The sequence below is a fragment of the Symsagittifera roscoffensis genome, chromosome 9 (genome assembly GCF_963678635.1).
Source record: "Symsagittifera roscoffensis chromosome 9, txSymRosc1.1, whole genome shotgun sequence".
Lineage (NCBI taxonomy): Eukaryota > Metazoa > Xenacoelomorpha > Acoela > Convolutidae > Symsagittifera > Symsagittifera roscoffensis.
Window position 1 is genome coordinate 38782333 of NC_087070.1, and position 27455 is coordinate 38809787.

At 35.0% G+C, this 27455-nt stretch overlaps 1 protein-coding gene across 1 annotated transcript in view; it reads right to left on the minus strand.

Annotated features, from left to right (window-relative positions):
* Positions 1–2292: 2292 nt before the first annotated feature.
* LOC134854125 (pyrokinin-1 receptor-like) overlaps positions 2293–27455 on the minus strand; it is a gene marked incomplete in the record, with an annotated part of 76180 nt that continues 51017 nt past the window's right edge. The window contains 2 exon segments of the mRNA XM_063870245.1: positions 2293–2884; positions 7320–7552. Of these exon segments, the coding sequence (XP_063726315.1) occupies positions 2662–2884; positions 7320–7552 (456 nt within the window).

The window sequence follows — 27455 nt, forward strand, 5'->3', positions numbered from 1 at the left end:
TTAGTTTAGAAAAAAATCAATAACAAATTTTGAACTAATTTGAAATTAACCATTCAGGACTGAAAAGCTTCAGCGTCATGTTTTATACAGTCGTTCGTGGGGCAGGTTTAAGGGGGATGCTGGGGCGGATGCTCCCTCTCTCAGGGAATCGATCCCTCACCAACCAAACAGTCCCCTATTGGTATTATTTTATGACTTCCACTTTAAGTCGATTAACCCTAAAAGTTTTCTACCGGAGCCCTTGGCGCCAATATATGCTAACTTTGAATGGAAACGGCTTTTCTGACCTCTTTTTCAGAAACGTGCCTGCGGCGCAAATTTTTTTGGTGAAATAGGTTCTTTATAGTGTTCCGGGAGTGCTAGGAAAATCAATTTATTTGACCTAAGAAGTTCGCCCTCCCCCTCGAGAAAATTCTAGATCCGCCCTGAGCTTGGAATTGTTTGCGATTCTTACCTGCAGGAATCGCCTGTGATTGTTTGCGATTCCTACCTGATCTGTTTTCTTGAGAGCTGTGTCTTTTTACTATTTGTCGCATTGCAAAACGACAGACCTGATTAAATAACAGATGTTTTTATGTGATTTTTTCCCCTTGGCATCAGATTAGTAGTCAGTCAGGAAGTTAAAATGGAAGGATTGCTTTTTTCAACTTTTTGTTAGTAGCACCGAGTTGTTTTCTCTTTTCAAAATATTAGGTTTTAAAATTTTGGGAGAGCCAGCAAACAATATTATATTTTCTACGCGCCCTAAATCTCTGTAAAGAAATTTTCATCTCACTTTTTCAAATCTGTTTTCGTTCCGACTTTCGATACGAGACTAACGGAATATTTGTGCTCGGGTGGGGTTTTTTTTCTTCAGAAATTTTTTGATTTTTTAACTAGCCATTTTTGACGGAATTTCTTTATATCATTCGAAAAGTATTGTTGTCCTGAGCTTAAATTTAAAAAGATACTTCACCTTTGATCATTTTTCGTAAAGTTATGGGGGTTTGAAGATTTCCATTTTGGCCATTTTGTGACAATTAACGCGCGATATATTTCGCGCTATTAACGCGTAAGCGGACATTTAATCTGTCTTAGAAATCATTCTAAATTGATTGAAAGAAGCATATTTGCCATAATTGATTTGTTACAAGGAGCGAAATTTATTCTTTTGTACTTTATATGGCGTGTGGGGGGATAATTTTTAAAGAGAATTTCAAATTTTAGAAAAAAAAAAATTTCATTTCATTTATTACTTTTAATTTTTTTATTTTATTACTATTCCATAAACCTTAAAAGTCAGTCGTAACATTCAGGGCTTCGCCCTGACACGAGCAGTCTGTTTTTTTTTAAATCGTGGTGGTAAAAAAATTTGTAGCATTACAGTTTTTGCCTTGTCTAATGGCAGGAAAAAATTTCTTCGAGTTACACAATGTTTTTTCTCCGTTTGGTCAAACTCTCCAAACTCTCAAAACTGCGAAGAATCTCAAAACTATTACTAATTATGGAAATTGAACAAAATTTATGTTGCTTGCAATTATTGTTCCGACTTTCGATACGAAAGTAACGGAATATTTGTGCTCGGGGTGGGTTTTTTTTTTCTTCAGACAAACTTCGACTTTTTAACTAGCCATTTTTGACGGAACTTTTTTTTATCATTCGAAAGGTATTGTTGTCCTGAGCTTAAATTTGAAAAGATATTTCCTGTGTGATCATTTTTCATAAAGTTATGGGGGGTTTAAAGATTGCCATTTTGGCCAATTTGGGACAATTAACGCGCGATATACTTCGAGCTATTAACGCGTAAACGAGATTTAATCCGTCTTAGAAATTGTTCCAAATTGGTTCAAGGAAGCTTATATGCCTTAATTGATTTGTTAATAGAAGCAAAATCTATCATTTAGTACTTATTATGACGTGTGGGGGGATGATTTAAAAAAAAATTTTAGAAAAAAAAATTCATTTTTTTTTTATTACATTTAATTTTTTTATGTTATTACTGCTCCATAAAACTTAAAAAGCAGTCGGAACATTCAGGGCTTCGCCCTGATACGAGCAGTCTTGTTTTGCTTGCGAAAGTTTATTTTCAACCGGCTTCTCATAATTTCTATGATTTTCTTAGAGATACCGGAAGTTGTTTAGAAAATTTGATCGTAATTTTACTAAAAGAAATTCGACAACTGAAAAAAGTCACTCAAAAATATTTGTCTTTAAACTGGTCTGTCTGCTCTATAAACTGACTGTCTGCTTCTTTGCAATTTTTCAGCTAAAAGATTGGATTTAATTGCTCACATTCAACTATTTTAAGGGCTAAATAATGTATATATCTACTACAGAAAACAAAAAACATAATCAGCTTGCAATAGTTTGTTTATCAAAAACTTAAGACATTTAAAACACATTTGAGTTCGAACAAATCATGAAATCTGCTGCTCCCAAGTTATTGCCGGAAACTCACAAGTAAGGAGTAATAGCGCGAGCCTCCAGGAGCTTTATCCAATGTTGTTTGAAAAGATTTTTGATAGTTCCTTATAACAAAATAATAGATTTTTTTTGTTCGATGCCGGAATGTTGAAACGATTCATGCAGTTAACACTTAGCTCATATGTCGATAGTTTGTGGTCACACATGCAAGTATGGCGTTATGATAACATTGATAAAAGTTCCTTCTTATCGATTGGTTTAGAGGACGCTGATATTTGTGGAAAACTTCCTACTGGAGGTGGACATCTTGTGTGGTTGGTTTTGTTTATTTCGACTTTGGCTATTTTGACTAGTCACAGCTGATCGGGACGACAATTTGGACCCTAGTTCGGCTTTCTGGGTCCGAGCGAGCGACGTCTCGAAAGTGTCTCGTGGTCTCACATAGGCTCGAATTTTGGCCAATAAAGTCATCACCTTCTGTCTGAAACATAAACGTGTGAGCTTAAAAAAATTTAAAAAATGTCAAGTCTAACACCCTAAATTAACACCATTGGCCGCTATACAAACAGAAAAAGTTAGTCGGTTTTTTATCCCCTCACCCACTATCTTCAATTTTTATGTACTTGATTTTTGTTAGCGTGTTATAAATGCTAAGATAAATGTTATTTGAGTTATTTTTTCAATTAAAAACACATTTGTTCTTCATTTACAGCATCTTGAAATTAATGATAACAACGCACAAGTTTCGAGTGGGAAGGTGTTTTACTAGATAACAAACTGCCAAATGGAATTTTTGATCTAAAATAGCGTAAAAACCGCGTTTTCTTAGAACTTAGATATGATTATTCCTTAGATATTTTAGTCTGTTTAAATTAGTGTGATGACGCAAAAACCAGTTTTTCTGACCCAGTTTTCGATAATAGAACGTACTTTGCGAACTTATTTTGGTATATCTGCATTATGATATTATGGTTTTAATATAATAGATCCCCATACGAGCTTTTCTTGAGGTAAGTATAACCGGTTGATAAAATCTGCCGGAACAAAGAATTATTCGACGTAGTTTTTTGTCGAAAACATAGTTTTTTGAAGTAGATGATTTCATATCGGCTGAAAACTCTGTTTAAAATTTTGACAAGTTTCTCTTTCCATCAAATACTCTTAGCTAAAATTTGTTCGAGCCTACATTTTTTTGCTGTGTCAATAAAAAATTCGACAGGTGAAGAGAAAACTTCATTTTTCTCCCCACGTCTTTTTTGAGGTTGATCATTTGGAATATTTCCGTTTAGTAGCTTAAATAGACAGCATGGAGCCGGCAGTTCGTCCTAACCGGCGATTCGAATAATTTATTAAAGGCAACCATTCGGACCATGCAAGGATTCGTAGCCTACGGCAATTAGTAGAGGCATCAATAAGAATCCGAAAAAAAACTGATCAATCAGGTAAAAAAAATTGAAATTTTCATTGAAAACGTTCCTACTTAAGCTGTTCGAGAACATTTTTGATAAAATAATGTTAGAGCAGCTCAACAACGCGGCTTTTCGATGGGCGACTTATCTCAATTTTTACTGCAAAATCATCCGGAATATTCAGGCAAACGTTTCCTCTCATATGTCCTGGTATTTTAAGGAGGACACATTATGCGTATCAATGTAGAGTGAGAGCATCCCACTGTCATTTAAAAGGCCCTGACTCTTTGGCAAGAAGTTGCCAAGACAGCAAAGGGCTTTTCTTCAAAGTTTAGTCAAGTGACATCTGGTGATTTTTCAAAGATATCAAAGAATGTAATGTTGCAGTGGTTAGACTTAATTTTTTGGACCAAGTTAACATCCTCCCCCCTAAACACGTAAATAAGCAATTGAAAAGAACTGTGAAATATCTGGGAAAAGAAGATCGAAACACCTCTATCGAAAAATACGAAGGTGACTTAGGTGCAAAAATTGAGCGACCTATTGTCTATTAACTATCGTCTTGATGTTAGTTCATTGCAATTTTGTTATCAGGTCGAAAGAGGCGCTAGCTGATTTCGATTAATTAAAAATAATTCCAGCTTCGTTTGCACAGTTTTATGCAACAAGTTTTATGTAACAAGTTTATGTAACAAGTTTTAGGCACAGTTTTATGCTCCGTTTGCACAGTTTTATGCAAATTGTTTGCGACAAAATGTCGTGTCACGCTGAAGACATTGGAGCTTCTTGGTTCTGGCCTTAAAAGAGGAAAAAATTACAGAAAAATTATTTCTAAATGTTCAGACTTGCGAATACAGTGAGAACTTTATATGTCTGGGATGTTTTTGTTCCGACTTTTGATACGACAGTAACGGAATATTTGTGCTCGGGGTGGATTTTTTTTTCTTCAGACAAATTTCGACTTTTTAACTAGCCATTTTTGACGGAATTTTTTATATCATTCGAAAGAAACTGTTGTCCTGATCTCAAATTTGAAAAGATATTTCACCTGTGATCATTTTTCGTAAAGTTATGGGGGTTTAAAGATTGCCATTTTGGCCAATTTGGGACAATTAACGCGCGATATATTTCGCGCTATTAACGCGTAAGCGGAGATTTAATCCGTCTTAGAAATCGTTCCAAATTGGTTGAAGAATGGATTTGTTACAAGGAGCGAAATCTATCCTTTTGTACTTTATATGGCGTGTGGGGGGATAGTTTTCATTAAAAACTTCAAATTTTAGAATTTTTTTTTCATTCCATTTTATTACATTTAATTTTTTAATGTTGTTACTGCTCCACAAACCTTAAAATGCAGTCGGAACATTCAGGGCTTCGCCTTGATACGAGCAGTCTTGTTTTTTTTATATTCAGATCGTTATTACAAAAACTGGGAGCGTATGGATATGAACCCGGATATCTTTGTATTGCCAAGCGTGTATGCTTGCACTAGACTAAAAACGCCGCTCAAATTGAATTTCTATATTTTGAATACGCGAATAATTTATGCGCGGTAAATTATCCTCATTCATAATCTTTCCGAACTGAATTGAGGTCAATTATATTTGGTGTAATAATTCTACTCAATTGTTAGCACTTGCATTTGATATTGGCAGTACAACTTTCGTAGTTTATCAATTCTTTTAAACAAAAACTATTCGAGGCCAGTTAAAAGGCAGTCTTAACATACAGGGTTTTTTATTTTATCTCAAAGTGCAGTAGCAACAATTAGGAAGTTACCCTGCCTAAATAATTTTTCCTAACTATTTTTTTAAGATGGAACTAAAACGTTGGTTGCATTTTATTGGCGACAAATAACCTTGGTTGAATGAACCCAACAGCACTCACCGTATGCTATAGTTCCATTGGGAGTTTAGCCTAGGAATATTTAATTCCTCAACCATTGGAAACAAATTAATCATACCCCATGCAAACTACAGGAAAAGCTGTTCTTTTCAGTCTTTTCGTATTTAAAACGGAATCTGTAAGTCCTTGGGTTGACCTCCTACAAGAAAATGCTTGCCACAAAATTTCATTAAATGAGGTCTATGGAAAAAAAACGACACTTTTTGAAAACATGAAAATATCCAAGCGGATAGCTTTACTTTATGATTGGAACTATGTCGTTCTCAGTCGAACTCTTGCTGAATCTTTTTTTATAATGTAGGTCTTTTGAATCTTAGAAAACGGCGATCTACGAGATAGACAATTGAGTCCATCTCAAAATTATCCAAGTAGTTTAAATTGGTATTGTTAATTTTTCCGTTTTTTTTGTTCTCAAAACGTCATTTAGTCATCGCGATTGAAAACCACTACAAAGGTTTTCATGAAAGCTTTCAAATTTGGCTTGCTATAAAATAAAACTAAAAGACATTTAGGCCATACAGCAAACAAAAACTGCAGCAGTAAGACTTAAAATTAAACTCAACCCTACCACTGTTTTTTTTTTTAATTCAAGCTGAAAATATTTTTTGTTCTGAACTTTGAACCAACTTTTCTGTCGTTTTTTTGTAAATAACCTGATAACAAATTTGGTTGAACTGATCATAAATTGACAATAGTCGACTAAAAAGAGCAGCAACGATCGTGACAAAACACCAAAGCATAAGAATGCTGAGTCGAGTGACTCAGAGTCTGAAAGATCCTTCTTTGGAGCTTCTAAAGAGATTGAAATTAACTCAAAATAGTTTTTGCTGCGTTAATTACATTCATTTAGGTAAGTTTCGAGAGTACCCAAAAAGGAAGTTAGGAAAAAAACAGAGTGTAAAGTTCAATTTAAATTAAAACATCAATTTTACTGTTTCATTTTGTTTTAGTCTTTTGTTTGTTTTTTTTTTCAATTTCTACTATTCATCTGTCTTCATAATTTTGAAACTGTTGAATTGACGTCAATTAAAAACATTCAGAAAGTTTCAGTTCATTGGTTTCTTTATATCATTAGTTTTGCCGGCTTTGTTTCGGCGATAACTTCCGCAATGATAAAACAAAAAAGTTTTTGAAGCGGAAGGAAATGCATGAACAAAAAAGATTTTTTAAATCACCTTTGCTTGATTGACAGGTGCTATGAACCCACAAGTGTGCCGAGGCGAGGTCGGAGGGGGTATCGCCTTTGTTTTTCTTGTCAATTTTACTATTGTTTGTTTTTAGCTCATTTTTGGTTATCGTAAAAACCGTGCTCAAAAAACGAATTAACCTAAAATGCTATTTATTTGACCGACTAAACTAATCAAGTTTGAGATTAAGACCATTTATCCACGTGGGAAACGACCAACACAAGAGCTGTACAACTCATCACGGCGAATCGCTGTTGTGCCCTGTTTAAGAACTACATGCAATTTTTTTGGTTATTTCTCTGGGCTGGGTAATGTTGCTTCACCCTCAAATTCTTTAATTTTACAAACAATTTGACATTAACTACAAATTGAATGATTGAGTGTTGGTTTTGAAGGAGTAAAGTAGAAATGGAACCTGAAACGCTTTGCCATGATATTGTATACGAGAGGGTTAACGATACTGTTGCACATGTAGACAATAGAACACACGCCTGTCACCAAAGTCTGATTGATTAGTGCCCATCCCTGATTTGGAGTTGCCTCTTCGTCGATCACGTGGAACTTCACCCCAACCCAGAACATCAGCCAGCGGTGGGGGGACATAAGAACGACGAAGGAGCCCAACACCACGGCAAACATCTTCGTCATCTAAACGCATACAATAATCCTGCTAAAATGACTTCAAAGACTAAAATAGGAGTCTGAATTGGAATATTATTAAAATCGGAAACTAATTTTCTCAAGCTCAACAATCTTTCGACCACGGCATTTATAAATTTTGCCCTCCAGACAAAACTGCCCAAAATAAAATACATGATCAACTAGTTTTGAAAGAAAACTTAAATATTATAATAAAAATGAAAACTATCAATAAGTTTACGCAACCTTATTGGCTGTCAATTAGTTTTAGTTGTGCCAAGACTTATGCCAAAAGTTCAAAAATTGTTATCGTTCTGCAAAGTCGGAAGCTAAAGTACTGGTCTTTTTGGTTATACCACCCGCCTCCCCTAAATGGTGAAAAATAAAAATGAAGTTTTAAAAAACAATTGAATCGGTATTACTATAAGAAAGGTAAGATATAGTTATATACGACTCGTCAAATGAACAAATTACTTAATTAAGCAGGTTCACGCTGGCTTTTTCTCTTTTTTTTGCCCTTTTAATAATAATCAAAATACTTTCCAAGTGAATTCATAACGCGTACTACAGAATTACAAACGAAGAATTTTTCTAAAAAAACATCACTTGAAAAAGCGCCGTAAGACTAAATTAAGTCTGTTTTCAGGCGTCCGTTACCATAAAGACGACCCTAAATTGTTTTGCTAAAAATTAAAATAATAGATGCACCTAAATAATGCCAATCAAAACAGGCATGGCTTCAACCTCCAACCCTTCGATAGTTTTAATATTCAAATTAGTAACCAATCTTTTGAAAAACTTTTTTGACCCAAAAAAACTTGGTTAACCATTAAGCCCTCTTGATATCTGTACATTTTGGGAGTCCATGATGTGTAAGTGTGTGTGTGTGTGTGTGGGGGGGGGGGAGTTGGCGTGATCTTCCGGTACTGGTGGCAAGAAAAAATCATATTCAAAATATTCAAATAGACACAAATTTTATTAAATTAAGATTTTAAATTGAGAAATAGCAAATGCTGCCAATGATTGACCAATAAAACTTTTTTATAGAGTAATCCGTAGTCTTCAAATTGTTACTGCTGTTTCAATTGTTTTACATTATTTTTGAATTGTTTTCTGAGGTGATCTGATTCTTATCTCAAAGCATCGAAATTTTTTTGATATCAAGTTGCAATTATCATAAGCTTTCTGTGGCGTCGTCGATATTCAGTACGGTTTAGATTCCCAATTTCCTAATGTGGAGAACAATTCAAGAGCAAAATTTTTGTAATCCATTTACAATTCTTGTTATTTTGTTCAATCAAACATGCCTAGTGTCCAAATTTGTTTTTCTTGTAACTTGCAGAGAAGAGAAGGTTTTTTATGACTGATATCCGGTGATTTTCTGAAGACCAGGCGACATCAAGTCTTGAAGAAACATTCTTCTTCATATGAAGGGGAAAAGAATTACTTTGCTTTTATGCAAACGCCACCAAAAACATCCAAAAAATCCTACAAAGCTCTGTTTGTTATAATATTTTGAGTTCAATAATTTATTTTGTACTTTCCTTTGATAAATTATTGAATAAAATAAATTATTCAAACTGTCTCTGATTTTTTATTCAGATTGATTTGCAGTTTGACAGCTGAAATCTGCTGTGCATTTTGTCTCTTTTTATAAGTTTAATGTAAAACTTATCACAACAGCTGAAAAAAGAGTGAAAAAATTATTGTTCAAAGTATTTGTTATTCAGTTTACAGAAAAAGCTTTTATATTTAACTGTTACAAAATTGATGACGCTTGAAATTCATGTTGCAGATGTCAAATCAAAATCAGTTCAAAGTTTGTAATTGTTCCGACTACTGCAGAGGAACTATATTTTTGGGTGTATCACAAATATTCATCAGAATGAATTGAGTGATATATCACTCCTTCCTTTCAAGCATAATCTCTTTCCTTCATTATTTGAACAACAATAAAGAAAGTGCTGAAAAAAGTTGTTTTGAAGGCTTAGGTATCCAGGTCTACATTATGCACCCAAAAAATTAAACTTTGCGGGCAAAATTTTTTTCGAAAATGTTTATTTGAGTACAAAATTCGATTTACAGTTGAAAAAAATTTGAAACGAAATGAAACGACAATTGTATGACAAGCAGTTTTCCATACACTTTAAGTATCAGTATTTTTCGATCTATGGAGGTCATTTTTGGTCTATGGAAGTCATCCCGGGATTTTAAACATTTGTAAAGTCTTTGTTTCTGAGTTCCAAAGACGTTCACACATTAAAGAGTGCGCCTGTGCAATGCACAGTTTGACCTCGTAACGCAGGGTTTTGAAAAATTTATAACTGTTTGATTTTTTTTTTCAAATTAAGCCGTGAAATGTTGGTTTTACTCTAGTAATGTAAATTAATTTTGAATAAATAAGCCCTGCATTGAGTCTTTTTTTTCTGTACAATTTATACAATTCATGTTTATGTAAAGTTTTGGTAAAGTCCTTTAATGTCTGGTCACCGTTCTCTTTCTGTAATCACTGTTCTTTCTACCTCTGGACACGCCTGAAAAAACCAGTGCAGTTTGCATTACTTTTTTCTTAACCTACAGTAGATTTTTACCGTATATTACTTTCGAATTTTTCAACTCTGATTTTTTACTTCAAAATGGCGCAGCCAGTCGATAAAAAAGGAGGCTTAAGAATCCTTTAAACATTGTTTTTTTTGGAACTCTAAAACACTTGACCCACCAACTTACTGGGAGGAATGGATCGTGAAATTCCATGGGGGGATGATAGCGAAACACGATATTGATCCAGACAATTTCTTCTTCGATGCCACGTTAACAGCTACTCAAATCGCGGCTTTACCGGGGGATGTAAACGCAAAAAACCTGACTGAGTCGAAGAAGAAACTCAAGTCGATTCTTAATTTATGTATTGGAGAGGAAGCGCAACGGATTTTTAAAGCCAGGCAACCAGGAGTGAATACCAAAGCAGAACGATACTCTCAAAAATTGGACCACATGGAAAGCGTTTTTAAGCTAAAACGTAAGGTAACGCACGAAAGAGGTTTGTTTTATGGACTTAAACAACGAGAGCACGAAACGTTTGAAAAGTTTCACGCGGTACTCAACGCTCTGGCGAGACATTGCAATTTCACAAACAAGCAGAAAATGTTGCGCCAGAGGAAGTAAATGGGATTGCCTTATCCTATGGACGGGGGATAAAGCATATAAGTCCTACACGTAATGAATACTCTCACGTAATGTAATTTTTAAAAGTAATGGATACTCTCACAAAGGAGTTACCGCAGGCACACTCAATTTTGGATGAAAAATTAAAAGTTCCAAAAGAAAACAATATTGCGTTAGCAGAGAAAATACTTTAAAAATTCGACATAGCAAACGCGTCGTTGAAACTACGGAAATGCAAATTCGCAAAACCAAGTTGCCAATGGCTGGTTAATCAAATAAGCAAAACCCAAATTACGCCATTAATTCGAAAAAAAATCTATATATGAATTGGAAGCGCCGCGGACCAAAAAGCAGCTAAAGTCGCTAATGGGCTCCTTACATAGTTCACACACATTTCTACCTAATTCCAGGAAAGTAAGCACATCTCTAAGGCCACTTCTAAGCAAAAACAAAGAATTCATTTGGACGAAGAATGCGAATCAACGTTTGATTCACTCAAGCTGAAAATAACTGAGCTCAAACATTTCGACATGTACCGGAAAACGCGAATTGTATTCGATGCAAGTCAAGACTTGGCGTGATGTTGAAATAACACAGGCAAGAGGGATGGCAACCTATCTCGTTGGAATCATAAGACCTAAATTCCGCAGAATGCAATCATTCAACAAACAAGCTCGAGCTCGAATTAGCAGCCGTCGTATGGGCTAAAAAACAATGAAAAAACTACATTTATCGACGCTTTTTTGTAATCATCTCAGATCACAATGCATTGATCACAATGCTTCGCCAAAAGTTATTAAAACATTTTTCAGCAGAATAACCCGATGGTACGAAAGTTTATTGCCTTATGACTTTAAAATAGAACATGTTCAAGGGTCAAAAATGGGGATGGTAGTTTAGTTATCAAGAAACACCTCATCGGATACGCCCGCTAAAAGTCATTATGACCCTACACTTACAGTTTCAAAGATTAATATGATAAAAAAAAAGTGTTAGATCCACCAACGGAAATAAAAAAGTACAAATAACCGAAGGAAGGAGATTTTCCCAAATAGTACGCACCGAAAGCGAACGGCGGATTGCGGTAAAACATGCAATTACATTTCAACCAATGGCAACACAAAATTGAGAGAGTATGCAAATAAATCAAATTAACACAGCGAGCCGGCCGAGGGCGTAAAACCATGCGAGGGAAGTTCAGTCAATGGCAGGAGAGATTTTTGCACATCGAAGATTGTATGCACGAGCGGAAAACGGAAAAACAGACTTCATTCTCAAGGTCTACAAGCAAGTTGCTCATTTTCTCCTGCAAACAAGTTGCTCATATTTCAACTGAAGGATGTGGCCCAACTTCGTCTGGATAACAGTGCAGCAAAATTAAACGCCTCAACTCAATCAGAAACGTCCAAATTCAATGTGGTCCCAAATAACCTGACCAATACAGTCTCAACCCTTGGCTCAAGCAGCTCCGATTCCGATATAGAAAAAATTCCCTAAGTGAACTTGCCACAACATGCTACTTCATCCAAGAAACTCAAAACGATAAAACCGTTTCCCTCTAATTTCCCTGGCCTCTCATACCCATCCATAAATACCGACAAGTGGACATATTCAGTTATACCAACGGACAGCAAGGTAGTGCCGCGAGTAAAACACCCGGACGTACTTTCTCTGAAGATGGTGGAGGCAAACATTGAGAACGAACCATACTGAAGATCATAAGGGATGCATTGAGAGACAAAATTTCGAAGGCGAAAGAGATCATCACGAATCTAGGACAGTACTACGGACAACATTTTGCAGACTTTGCGGTCAAAAAAAACTGCCTGTGGATGGTTGGATGCGACCCCGATAGTGAACCGCCTGCACTACTACACCATGGCCGCGACAAGATGTATGCCGCCTCCAGGGACATCTGGATGCCCATGATAAACAGGAAATTGGCAGCGACGGCCCAATTATGCAAACATTGCTTAAAAGCAGGTAAAAATCTGCAACCAGATATAACCAAGGATAAATTAGGAGAAACCTATGTACCGACGGAACCTAGCCTAGCAAACCAGTTGGATTTTTGGGGGCCCGTTAACTACATAAAAGGAACAAAATACAACTTTATAGCCGTCGATGTATTTCCTCAATGGCCGTCAGCCTATGTCTGCTCCAGCAATATTTCAAAGAATGTCTTCAAATTCCTGAAAAAATATATAGCCACTAATGGACACCCTAGAAAACTTCACATGGACCAAGGCTCCGGGCTTTTCTCCAACAAAATATAAAAATTCTGCAAATAAAAACATTGATTTGTTAAAATTGCCAGTTCGACATCATAGGGCAACTGGTATGGTTGAAAAAACCATCAGTTCTCCTAAAATTTACGTGATATAATATCTGAAGGAACGGGGGGAACAAATGTTCAAACCGTCTTTTCTAAGAACTTTAAGCTCTTTAAGATTTATCCCTCACAAATAAGCGAAACTAACTCCATTCGAAGCACACCACAGCAAAGAAGCGAACACGGTGTTGTGAAATCTAGCAAAGCGTCCAAGTTTGAAAAATCTCAACTAAAATAATGTAATAAATCAAAAACTGTCTTTATTAGGCGAAAGGAGCGGAAGAGCTAATGAAGAAACCTTCCGGATGGAGGACTGGGAGAAGAAAAGCGACCTTACAATGGCACCGCAAGATCGCCACGGGCCTCGGATGCTCGACGAGCAGGAACTCGCCGAAAGGGATATTGAGCTTCACCACCCCAAGGTACCTCGCAAACTATGGCACAAAACAGCCAAGCCACACAAGGAAGCGTACGCAGTGTACCAGGAATAAACTTGACCATGAAAATGAAAAACGGTTATTTATTATGAAGAAGCGTTGTCGCGTTTAGATACGAGCCAGAACAGGAGACCTCAAAATTCGCAGGATGATCATCAAGCTGACAGGAACTGACTATGTTGTCGACAGTTTACCAATTGAGGCGGATAAGCCAACGGTTCAAAGTGAGAGACGGGCACGAGCAAAGCGATCGGCGAAAACGACGAATCGGTCACAAGAAAAACAGGAGAAGCGACGAATTGCCGAATCAAGCGACGCCAATTCAGACGACACAGCGGACGAAACAAGCACACCGATAACGAAGGCGGGAAGCAAATCGGAAACGAAAACGGCGACGGAAAACGATCCAACGGCGACGGAAAGCGATCCACGCGGAGGCGAGGATACTGTCGAGCGGTTTCCAGAAGTTAGCAGAAACGACGAAATGCCACCTTGCAGATCGACGCGAGCACGGAAAGCCGTCACTAATTTGAGCGGGGTAATGATCAGATGGATCCAAGAAAATGAAAAGACCAAATAGAAAATAAGAGACCGAACCCAGGGAGGGGGGCTGCATAAAGCCTACACAACTCAAAAGAAAAACTAAAAGACAACAAAACTAAATTGTCTAAGATATATACATATGTACAACGACCTTAAAGTTGCTATTTAAATTCTTAAAAATTTAAATAGATTGTTTAAGTTTTGTGGGTGACCCTATGACATAGGGGTAAAATTTATACAGTTCATGTTTATGTAAAGTCCTTGAATGTTTGGCAACCGGTATCTCTTTCTAATCACTGTTCTTTCTACTTCTGGACACTATCAAAAGAACGAGTGCAGCTTGCCTACATTTCTATAACATACAGTTGATCTTTACCTTAATTCACCTTCTAAACATTCTTCTCTGTTTTTCTACTTCAACAGTACTGACAAATCTTAACAACCTCCGTCCGCTGTCTAATTGATGGAAGTGTTTTTTCTTTCGACTTGCGTTCTACTAATTAATTTTCTTCAATCACCCATTTCAGTCTTTCTTGGATCTGATCTTTGAGTATTCCATTTCACCCACATGAAATATTTCCCGACTGTTTTGATCAGCCCACACTTTTTTGCACAAAACCACTCTACTTTGTTCCTCTTTGGTAAGGCGACTCAGACCACTACCCATCGATAGTTTTGCCACAACTTAGTCCCACCTTTGATCAATTATAATCAATTTTGCGCTTAAATCTTGACTCTTTTTTCGACTCGACCGTTTAATGCATGAAACATTTTTTTTTTCATTTCTAATGGCTTTTTTCTGTTTGTGCACCCTTTTTTTATCTCATTAAGCTTCTCCTATTGACCGATTCCTATTTTCAACAGTTGATTTTCTAATGACTGACAGTTGATTTTCTAATCTTTTTCAATGACTGACTCAAACATATTGTTTCTACGCTATTGTGTAGGTGAATTGCTCACAAAGTATGTAAAGGTAGAAGGTTAAAAGGTATGATGCTAAAGTGACTGCTGTTGATTGTACTCATTTTGTGTCTTTTCACAAATATTTGGGCTTCTGAAGTGATTATTTTTGCAATAAGCAGCAAAAATTTGCCTAATTTTGATGGTATGATTAATTTGATTGGTTTGTTCACACATGTTTTTGCAATTTGATGAATTTCCTCTGCATTTTGTGCTGAAAAAACTACTATATTGTTGAATTAATAACACATCATAAAACGAAATAAAACAGAATTTTAAATCTGTCCTTCTCAAATTGGGTTAAATCTTGCCTAACAAAAATCAGTTGGAATTTCACCAGAATGTGTATGGTGCTTTTTTTGAAACATTTCGAACCCAAATTACCTTTTCAAAACGGGTCAATTAGTTTCATTCAAATTTAGGGTGGTAAACAAAGTCAAATGATGTAAGAATAACAACGAAGGAGAACGGACTTTGACTCGATACTTCGATTTGTGCCTTGGAAACAGAGATCGCTGCACAACCAACACACACAAATGAAATGATCATTGATTAGATATCTTTGGTTTTTCAGTATGAGCGCTTTTTCAGAAAAAAAGGAACGAAAATAAGAATAAAAGGATAGTCGGTTACTGTGCAAGAAGCAGAGAATGTTCCGACAATAGTTTTTAAAAAAGGTAATTTTTTTTCAAATTACTGTCGTTTTTTCTGCGTTGTGAAAAAAAACATCTGATTGAAAAAAAAAGAGTTTATGCATATTCGACCTTCTTGGTAAAGTAGGCCGATTGGAAAACAGTTTTCGCACAAAATGACTAAAAATTGAAAAAATGAATCGTTAAAATAAATTTCAAAAATTTTTAAACTTTTTTTTTGCTGAAATTTTTTTGAATTTTGAAGTTTTTGATTTCCAAATTGGCGCTAAGAAAATGAACTAAGTTTTTGACGGCTTAAATTAAGCATGAAAAAGCTATTACGGATAAATAAGCTAGCCTGCACGTTCACATTTTTAGCTTCAAATAAGACCGAAAATAAATCAAAAGTTTCAAGCTTGTTTTTCTCGACATTGAAAAATTTCTTTGAAATATGTAAGTGCCGTTCGAATCACGACTGAAAAGACTTTATTATGACGTATCACTCGAACCATGCTTATGACTATTTGTGGTACCTGATTTTGCGTGGATTACAAAAGAAAAAACCTAAAACACTCGAATACAAAGTTCCTCCACATTTTTCAAATGGTCCGAACAATAATATTTTCAATTCGTTTTTAAGAAGGGAACAGACTCGATGCTGATTTACACAAGTTATAAACGCAAACAAGACTTCTCGTATGCCAGGGTAAAGCCCTGGTTGTTCCGACTGTCCCCTAATTCATATCGAATAGAAAACAAACAAGACTGCTCGTATCAGGGCGAAGCCCTGAATGTTCCGACTGGCTATTAAAGTTTATGGAGCAGTAATAACATTTAAAAAATTTTAGAAATAAAACAAAATGAAAATTTTTTTTCTCTAAAATTTGAATTTTTTTATGAAAATCATCACCCCACACGCCATATAAAGTACCAAAGGATAGATTTCGCTGCTTGTAACAAATCAATTATGGCAAACAAGCTTCGTTAAACCAATTTGGAACGATTTCTAAGATGGATTAAATCTCGCTTACGCGTTAATAGCGCGAAATTTATCGCGCATTAATGGTCCCAAATTGGCCAAAATGGCAATCTTTAAACGCCCATAACTTTACGAAAAATGATCACAGGTGAAATATCTTTTCAAATTTGAGCTCAGGACAACAATACCTTTCGAATGATTTTTAAAAATTCCGTCAAAAATGGCTAGTTAAAAAGTCGAAATTTGTCTGAAGAAAAAAAATCCACCCCGAGCACAAACATTCCGTTACTTTTGTATCGAAATTCCGAACAAATATTGAAAACCTGGACATTTTGGACAATGTCGAAGTGTAAAAATTTGAGTCGTTCGAAATTAATACGACCAATTAGCTAGCCTCAATTCAATTTGGAACAATTTTGTTGTGAGGGATAATTCGCCACGCATAAATAATTTGCGTTACGCTCTCAGCATAATGAATAAACTCTTCAAAGCGCGCATAATTTAGTCCAAAACATGGCAAATTTGGCAATTTTCAAACCGCCAGAACTTTACAAAAAATGATTGGAGGTGAGATATCTACTTACCTCCTTTGAACTCAAGAAGACGATATCTTCAATGGGGTATAAAAAAATTTGGTTGAAAATTATTATTCCGATCGATGAAAATGGACTGAATAAAAAAACTACACCGAGCATAAATATTCCGTTTTCTTCGAAAGTCGGAACAAAAACCCCATTGATATAACCACCCCAGTACAGACTCAAAATCACCTCGGGACAGTATCTTGAACTTTCAAATATTGTGAGATGTGTATTTTGAGGTGCACCACATGGTTGGATATTGGCGAGGAAGAAAAGAAGAAGTCACCGTAAAGGTGGACGATAAAAACGATCTGTGTCCTCGAAAAAAAACGTTCAAAACAATAGTTTTTCATAAAGAGACGGAACAAACTTTGTTATGACGAACTAGAGGAACAGGTGGAAATTCATAGGAAAACACCGCATCAGCCGGATTACTGCAGACAATGTAGGAGTCTGTTGGGAACTTCAAAGGACCTCCAAGAAAAAATTGTGGTTTCACTCCAAGGGCGGAAGAGGGAACTACCTAGGGACCACAGGAAGCGTGTAATTAAGCAAAAAAAGGAAAAGCTACATCTGTGATTAATTGTCTTACCACACAAGGTCCTCACAAAGTGTCCGGCGAGGAAAGCATTACATAGCAGGGGTGGATCTAGGATTTTCTCCGGGGGGGTGGGGATTTTAAAAAAAGTTTTGAAAATTTAGCTTATCTTTTTTTTAGGTCGACCAAATTGATTTTCTGAGCTCTCCGAAAGCACTACAAACACCCTGCTTCGGCCAAACTTTTTCAGCCGCAGGCAAATTTAAAAAAAAAAACAGGCCAAAAAGGCGTTTTTAGGCATTTTTGGAAAATTTTGACCAAAAAATTGCATTTTTTGTCGCGCGCTCCCTCCTTACAATTAGTATAAGCTAGCGCCAAAGGCGCCTTTAGAAAAATTTAAGGATCAGTCTGCCAAAAATGGATATCTGAAAGTAGTACGTAGTACAAAGAAGGACCCTGGCATAGTTTATACAAGAAATGGGGCCAAAATGAAGGAAACTGCCGAAGGAAAAGTAGCAACCACGGAGGCGCTCAGTGGGGTCAATCGAATAAATTAATCGCCCATATTTGAGGGGGACGATAGTCCCTTGGCCGAAGTAGCATCGCAAAATGCTAACTCGGTTAGATAAGCCTGACAACGGGAAGACGGTGAGATCGTACAACGACATAATCATGGCGATTTGAGGCAGGAAACCTACTAAAAGTAGCTGGACTGAAACTGAAAGAAGCAGAATAGAGCCGACTCCGAAGGGGACTGAAGTTGACGAGTTACGGGTTTTACAAAAACAACCGAGCAAAACAGCTGAGGAAAAAAGGTGTTAACTTTTTGTTCAAACCGATGGAGACCAGAGCGGAGTTCAGGATCATCAATTGGGAGGAGAACTTGATAAGTAATCTGGAACAGAAGAAATTTCAGACAAATCCAGGAGAGACTGGGTCTAGCTCTCAGTTAAGGCGGTAACAAGTATCCGGGTTAAACTCAATACAAAAATTACCGTTTTGACTAAATGAGAGCCCTTCTGTTTGTCAAAAATTTGATTTTCTTTGGCTTCTCAAAATGATTTTATATAATTTTCATTTATCAGAACTGTCTGACAATACTTTTTACCATAATTTGCGATATCTTTCAAATTTGTTCTTAGGTAAATTTGACTAAAAAAATTGCCGTTTTCACTAAAATGAGAGACCATCTGTTTGTCAAAAAATTGATTTTCATTAGTTTCTCAAACTGATATTATATAACGTTCAATTATGAAAATTGTCTGACAAAACTTTTTACCCTAATTTGCGATATCTTTCAAATTTGTTGTTAGGTAAATTTGACTAAAAGAATTGCCGTTTTCACTAAAATAAGAGCCCATCTGTTTGTCAAAAATTTTGTTTTCTTTGCTTTCTCAAGCTGATACTATATAACGTTCAATTATGAAAATTGTCTGACAATACTTTTTACCCTAATTTGCGATATCTTTCAAATTTGTTGTTAGGTAAATTCGACTGAAATAATTGCCGTTTTGACTAAAATGAGAGCATTTCTGTATGTCAAAAATTTGATTTTCTTTTGTTTGTCAAAATGGTATTTTATAATTGTCAATTATGAAAATTGTCTGACTATACTTTTTACCATAATTACCGATATCCTGCAAATTTGTTTTCTAAGTAATTTTCGACTAAAACAATTGCCATTTTTGATAAATGAGAGCCCTTTTGTTTGTCAAAAGTTTGATAAGCTTTTGCATGGGATAAGTGCTTATCATACAAGTCTTTTTTTGAAAACTGTTTGATGAGCATTTTTCCTACAGTTTTTTTTAAAATCAAAAACCAGCTTTTCAAACCAGTTTTTATAATCAAACAAAAAAATTGCATGCAAAAAAATTCCAAATTTTTGCCTACAAAGTAGTCCACACGCTGTCAAGAAAAAAATCACCTTAAATTTTTGAATGGAAACAGCTCTAGTGAATTAGTTTCATCTATAGAAAACTAAAATGCTAGTTCCCGTAGTAAGGTTCCACGGATAATATTGGAATTTAAATAAAATGATGTGTCTGTGTGTTTGTGTGTGTGATTAAAAAGGAAGTAAAGTTGACGAGAATAAGTGTGGGGCAAGTGGGAGAGTTGTTGAGATAAACCGTAACAAGAAAACAATAATTTCTCCACCCCCACTGGCTAATTTTTGTGCAAAAAACTTTTACTCACATTGTCCAATTGTATCAAATTTTGCATGCGGACTAGCTAGGCCATGAAAAACATATTTAGCTTTGATACTTGAAAATGTTAAATTTTTCGTTAGCCCACTAAATTGAAGCGGAGGAAACAGAAGAGCCACAGATGAGCAAAAATTTGAAAAGATAATTCTCCTGTTATCATATTTTGTGAAATTATGGGGATTTGAAAACAGCCAGCTTGGCTAATTTGGGATAAACATTAGCTAACGATATATTTCATTCATAACGAGTTAGCGTTAAAAATAATCCGCTCAAAATTGCTCCAAATGGAATTGAGGCAGTCTATTTGTCTTCATTACTACAAGCAAACCCTATCATTTTTACTTTATACGCCGTGGGTATGATTTTTTTTCTAATTCTTATCGTTTTTTCGAATCTAAAAACTATTCCGTAGAGGTTCTTGGACAGTCAGAACAAACACGGCTTCACCCTGATAAAAGTAGTCTTTTTGTTTTAACTTCAAAAAACACCGAGCTTTTTATACATGTCAGATTCAGTTGCTTTTCTGACAGAACATTTCCAGCCTCAATTTGCATTACCGGTGATAGTATATTACCACTTTTAATTTTTCTCGACAGTCGTAGGATTAAAACGCAATTGACTTAAGCTGATGTTAGAAATTTGGTAAATCAAAAACTTCAGAAATCACACAGCTCATACCAAGTGTCAGCTTCAGTCAGCTTCCATCCTGCTCCTTGCAAGCCCCTCAAGACATTTTGTAGATATTTAATTGATAGTTGCAGTTTGTATTTTTTCTACAATTGAATCTTTGAATGAGTAGATGGTTTCTTTTAGCCAGAATTTGAAATAAAAACTTCATAGGTTCCAAGGAAGGCAACTTTAGTTTGGTAGTGGTAACGGTTGAAGCACAGCGGCCAACTTGGGAGTGGGGGGGGGGCAAGAGAGGCCAACTTCGTGGGAGGGGGGGGGGGGGGTAGAGACCTCTTTGTAAAAAAATGTAACATACTTTTTTGGCCGACAAACCCTAAAATATTTCCACATAAGTCTTTGAGTCCAATATACACTAATGTTGTGTCAGAAATGCGCATCGATAACAAGCAGTATTTAGGTCATTTTGAAAAAAGGCCTTGGAATCGCTAGTCTGTTTTCTCAAATTTTTGCTCACTGTGTAAAAAAATTTGGGCAAATTGGCAATTAAATTGTGTTTTGACAGAGCTCAGATACTTATATTTAAGCATACTACGCAGACGGTGCTTCAATCATGATTTCTTTTGACTTCAAAACAAAAAGATGTAGGCAAAAAGATACAGAAAAAAGCCTGTCATACAATTTCATGCTATGAAAAAAATGCTTATCATAGAGTTTCATACAATTTCATGGACTGAAAAAATTGTATGAGAAAATTAAAATAACCATTTCTTCTATGCTATAAAATTTTATAATAAGCATTTTTGCCTCATTCTGGAAATAAAAAATAAATTTTTTGCTCTAAAGTTTATCACATAAGAAAACTTTATGAAATTAGCAAAAGCTATTTTTTGTACTATGAATTTATATGAAAAGCGTTTTTTTCATAAGAACCTGTCACAAGTGTAATTGGCATTTACTACGCAGGTAAACTGCATTTGATTATATTAGCCATGTAAACTAATTTTAAGATTTTAACACAGAATTATATATCAAAAACGAAATTTTTTGTATATGGCTAAAAATTTATATTCGAAAATTTTGGTGATTCAGAAAAAAGGCCTGTTCGTTTTCTCAAAATTATATCTATCTTACCATATGTGAAAACAAAAAAAATAAATGTGCTTATAAAAAAAATTTGCTTACGATTCTTTGAATTTTTGGAAGATAAACTCAAACTGGACAACGCTTTAGACGCAAAATGGCAAATTTTGCATGCAAAGTTGTTTTTCATAAATTTGTTTTTGAGGACAGAAACAAGTTCGTAATCAAAATAGGATAAAAAAATTTTACCTCAAGTTTGTCTTTTTTCTATGAAAAAATGTAAATCATGCATTTTTCATCTTTGAAATTGTATGAGAACTTTTTGTTGAAAAATTTTTTTTTGATCCCGAAGTTTCTCTCATGTAACCAAGACTGCCATCAAATTGTTTGAGTTTTAAAACAATTTTTAAAAAATTTCGAAAATGAATTTCGACAGTCATACAATTTTCTTCTATGAAATTTTATGATAAGCTATTTTTCTTGTATGGACGTCAGCTCGGAAAGTTAATTTTTTGTGCTCTTTGTTTTCCTAATTTTTTATATCTTTTTTATATCTAAATTGGGGCTGCGAATATAACCATAATTGGAATCTAATAAAAAAAACAAAAAGATAGACAATGACACTTATCTTCATCAGCGTCATCCCTACAGTTGATAATAGTTTTGTAAGGATGCTTTCACAATGTAAATTGAGACAAAGAAACAGGAAAATGAGCAATTCAATTAAGCGCGTTTCCCAGTTCAAACCTCCTAGTAAATTCAATGATCGACATTGTTCATCAATGTCCTAAACTTAAATCTAATTTAGGAAGTCATACTCAAATTTTTGCTCAAAGAGATACCAATTTCTGTTAATTAGACGGAAATCGACTCAAGCCACAATCTGATATGTTGGCTGAAAATTTCCTTATAAACTAATGATGGTAATTGAGACTATTATATGTACATCATAGCACAGGTCGAGGTTTATCTCCCAGTTTGAAAAAAAAACTTGTATAACAGCTCAAATGTCCTTGCTCCAAAACACGTCTGTAAAAGGCTTCAAACAATAAATGGCTTTAAAGTTTGTTTTCAAACATCGTTCGGACCGCTGAAACTTCGAGCAGTTTTTGAGCGGAGTTTTGACCAGGGCAGGTTCTTATTTCTCGCAAATTCAAAGAAAGTGCTGAATATTTGAGCTTGGTGCTTCTGTGATCTGATTTTTGAAAAAAAAAACGAACGGTTAATAATCAAACAGAATCCATTTTAAATACATAACAAATAATTTTTTGTAAAACTGTAATAAAAAGGATTTTTTTTTAAGTTTGAGTTTTTTTTTGGTAAAAATCATCCCTCACAACAAGCCATATAAAGTAAAAAGTCATAAATTTCGCCCCTAGTAACAACAAATCAATTTGGTAAACAAGACTTCTTCAATCATATTGGAACGATTCTTGAGACGGATTAAATAGCGCGTTAATAGCGCGAAAAATATCGCGCATTAATTGTCCCAAATTGGCCAAAACGGCAGTCATTAAGCCCCAAAAATTTACGGAAAATGATGGCTGGTGAAATAATTTTTTTAAAGTTTATACTCTGAACAAAAAATTTTTTCGAGTGATTCCGTCTAAAAAAAATGCGTCAAATGGCAAGTTAAAAGTTCGAAATTTGTCTGAAGAAACAAAAACTACCCCGAGCAAAAACATTCCGTACCTTTTGTTACAAAAGTCGGAAAAACAAGACTGCTCGTATCAGGACGAAGCCCTGAATGTTCAGACTGCCTTTCAAGGTTTATGGAGCAGCATTAACAAGAAAATTAAATGTAATTAAAAAAAATAAATTAATGTTTTAAATTTTGAGATTTTGTGTGAAAATCATCCCTCGACATGCCATAAAAAGTACAAAGTGATTAATTTTGCTTCTCCTAAAAAAATTATGGCAATAAGCTTCCTTCAACCAATTTGGAACGACTTCTTTGACGGATTAAATCTCCGCTTGCAAGTTATTAGCGCAAAATACAGTTTGTAACAGATTTCCAACCATTAAACCCCCATAGCGTTACAAAAAAAATCACAGATAAAACAACTTTCTAAACATGAGCTCACGACAACAATTTGTTGAATGATATTTAAAAAAATCCGTCACAAATGGCAAAATAAAAAGTCGAACTGTGTCTGAAGAAAAAAAACACCCGAGCCCAAATATTCCGTTAATTTCGGTAGGAAAGTCAATCGGAAAAATAACTTTTTAGTTATTGCAACGTGTTTTAAGCAAAAAGCAACTGCCAGTTTAAGAATGAACAACTCTTTTCCAATTTTTAGAGTAGATTCAGTGCAAAAAAAATCAATGTTAACTAAAATTGTCCAAAAATGAAATTTTTCTATTTGAAAAAGCAAGATTTTAATATTATTTAAAACAAGTAACCTATAGTCTACTTTTAAAGTGTGAAAATTGTTTTTTCGAGCTTATAAAAACAACCCTTGAAAAACTCAGGAAATTGAGGATTATTGACAAAGCTTTCTTGCAGGCAGAGAACATTCATAACTGTATGTGCGTCAAGCTAAGTGCAATTTTGCCTTGTCGATTGTTTCTCTAATAATACCGAAATTTAACGACCTTTATCCAAAAAGCGCTTAAAATAAAACCTAAATTAGTAACGCATAACTTTGGTAATGAATTTAGTGTAAGAGCTTAATTGCCCATCAATTGACACAAAAAAAACAGAACTGATTTAAAGCGCTCCAGATAAATTGCGATTGAGACAAAAGAAGACAAAACAAGCTGAATGTTTCGACTACTTTTTAAGGTCTATGGAGCGGTAATAACACGAGATGATTAAATGTAACAAAACAAAAATGAATTGTTTCAATTTGAGGTTTTTTGAGAAAATCATCCCCCCACACGCCATAGAAAGTACAATGTGATAGATTTTACTCCTAGTTACATATCAATTCTGGCATCTAAGCTTCCTTCAACCAATTTTGAACAATTTCTAAGGCGGATTAAAGCTCCGCTTACGCGTTACTAGCGCGATATATATTGCGCGTTAATTGTCCCAAATTGGCCAAAATGGCAATCTTTAAACCCACATAACTTTGCGAACATTGATCACAGAATAAATATATATATATATTCAGTTTAAGCTCAGGACAACAATACTTTTGTATAAGATTAAAAGTTCTTTCAAAAATGGTGGGTTACAACGTCCAATTTTGTCTGAAGAAAGGAAAGCCACCCCGCGCACAAATATTCCGTTAATTTCGTCACGAACGTCGGAACAATGCTTAAAATTGGCTATGGTCATCTAAATTTTAGCCTACTGATGCGTCAATTCAAAACGGAAGGAGGCCAGCTAATTGGTTTGAATAAAATTCAGTTAGCCAGAAATGTTCCACTTTGTAGTTAAAACTAAGTATGCGCAGCAGCCTTTTGAAAAAAAAATTGATTGATCGTTCCAAGTCAAATTTCTTGCTTCTTAAAATATATAAACCTCTTTCTCAGAGCAAAAAGTGCCCAAAAGTGTTGTCTTTGATAACGACAACCCTGTTAATAAGTCTGCAAATAAATCGATTACCAATTGATACTAGTTGATTACATTGCCATTTTAAGCAATTCGACGGTCTAAAATTGTTATAAATGATTGATCTATTACCTCCCAATCGAGTATAACATAGCCAACAGACAGATGGAACAGAATCAATGAATGCAAAAAATGACCTGTTGTTTGAAAAAAAAACTATCGAGTTTTAAACAAAATTTATACGATTTTAAAACTTTTTGAATTTCAAGTGCAATTTATGGTTGGCAGTTGTCGATAAAAATTAACCCAATGTGAAAAGCTTGATTACTAAGAAAAAAATTGATTTCGATGAGAAATGTAAAAAATAATTCCTTTTTCGAAACTAGAAATCGATCTCGTTTTTAGCGTCATTTTAGCTTTCATCATCGAAGAGTGCATTTTGACTACCTCTAACAAATAAAGTTGAATTGAACTGACAAAGTGCACATATACCTAAGAGCATTCATATGCGCATTTCTAAATACGATTGCACTTCTTAGAGCGTTCTAAGACTCGTTCTGAAAAAAAAATCAACACTACCTATAGCAAAGTCAGAAGAACGTCCAGAGACTCCTAAAAAGTTGTTTCTGATTTTCTGATTCGAAGTATTATTATAAACTAATATGACCTCTACCCTCTATAAAATTTTGGATCCACCTCTGATTATAATCCTTTATTAATCACTGAACATCTGTGATGGAAATAAAAATCAACTGTGCAACACAGGTCAAGGTTGCATTGCTCTCAAACTGTTTTGGCAATATGAACTATGGGTTAAATAAATCCCTGGCTATTTATTATGACCTCAACTATAGTATGCAAATTGGATGAGGAAAAGAATAAAAACTGCGATTCCCACCTTTTTCCTATCCTCTTCAATGCATTGTAAGAACTTCCAATTAGAAAACAGTAAACTATACAAGTTCAACTGTATAAAAAAAAACTACGAAAATATAGTTTTTAGCCTTCAAGCGTGAAGGTTTCTGAGGCCGTCAGCACCCAACCTGTCAGCACCCAACGACTCCGGATGATTCCACTACAGACTGGTAATTTTAAATCAGCTTATTTACGAAGTGATGTTCTCCCTTTTACAGGAAAAAAATGGAAATTTTTCAATCGCCCGCCCCCACTCGTACCAAGTTGCAAGTTGCCCCCCCCCCTCCCCATGAAGAACTAATTAAACGGTTAGGCTGTTTGAGTTTTGTACCAAGTAACGAATCTCTCCCTCCCCCTCAAACCGCTCATAAAACCTTCCAAATTTGATTGGGGAAGAATAATTGGTGTTTTTATTATGCCACTAGATACTAAAAACCTCATTTTGTCTTTGCTATAGTGTGTGGAGGAAAAATTTTTTAAGAATTCGAAAAAAATAATTATTTTTTTGAAAACGTTATCATATTTCAAATGGATTTTTTCATTTCAAAAAACAATGAAGGGCAATCGGAACATTCAGGACCTCGCCTTGGTACAAGCACTCTTGTTTATTTTCTCCAGAGAATTTTTGTATTTTTAATTAGAGTTTTTGACGGAATTTTCAAATATTATTTGAAAGATTTTTTTGTCCTAAGCTCAATTTTAAAAAGATAAATCACCTAATAAACCTCCCCTTGTATAGCATATAATTTAATTTCTAGGAGCAAAAATCATAGTAATCAATGAATAACTGCGGTAAAAATAGAGATATCAAATCTTTCCGGCTCAAAACATATTGCTCTTTGTATCTCTGTATCCGGTTGTTAAATGATGTAACTAATGGACTGAGAATACCTAATCTAGCAAATAATGAATCCAGAAACAATTTTGACGCAAATGAAAAATTGATGCCTTCAGCGTAAAAACGGTTCATTTCGCTTTCTTCGTTCTCCTTGTTAAGTTCTTTTTGCACATTATAGTCTCATTTTGCAAGCTTTTTCGGGTCTACTGATTTTTTCTACAATTTTAGGATGAATCATTACTGGAAACACGATAGCGTTTCATACTATCTTGCGATCAAGGCGTGTTAGTGACAAATCAATACTACAATAATGAACAGGAAGAAAGAAGTTAACTTGAAAAAATGGATCGTATCGTAAAAATGTAGTTGCTGGTTTTATTGTTCCGACTTTCGATACGAAAGTAACGGAATATTTGTGCTCGGGTGGGTTTTTTTTCTTCAGACAAATTTCGACTTTTTAACTAGCCATTTTTGACGGAATTTTTTTAAATCATTCAAAAGTCATTGTTGTCCTGAGCTCAAATTTGAAAAGATATTTCACCTGTGATCATTTTTCGTAAAGTTACGGGGGTTTAAAGA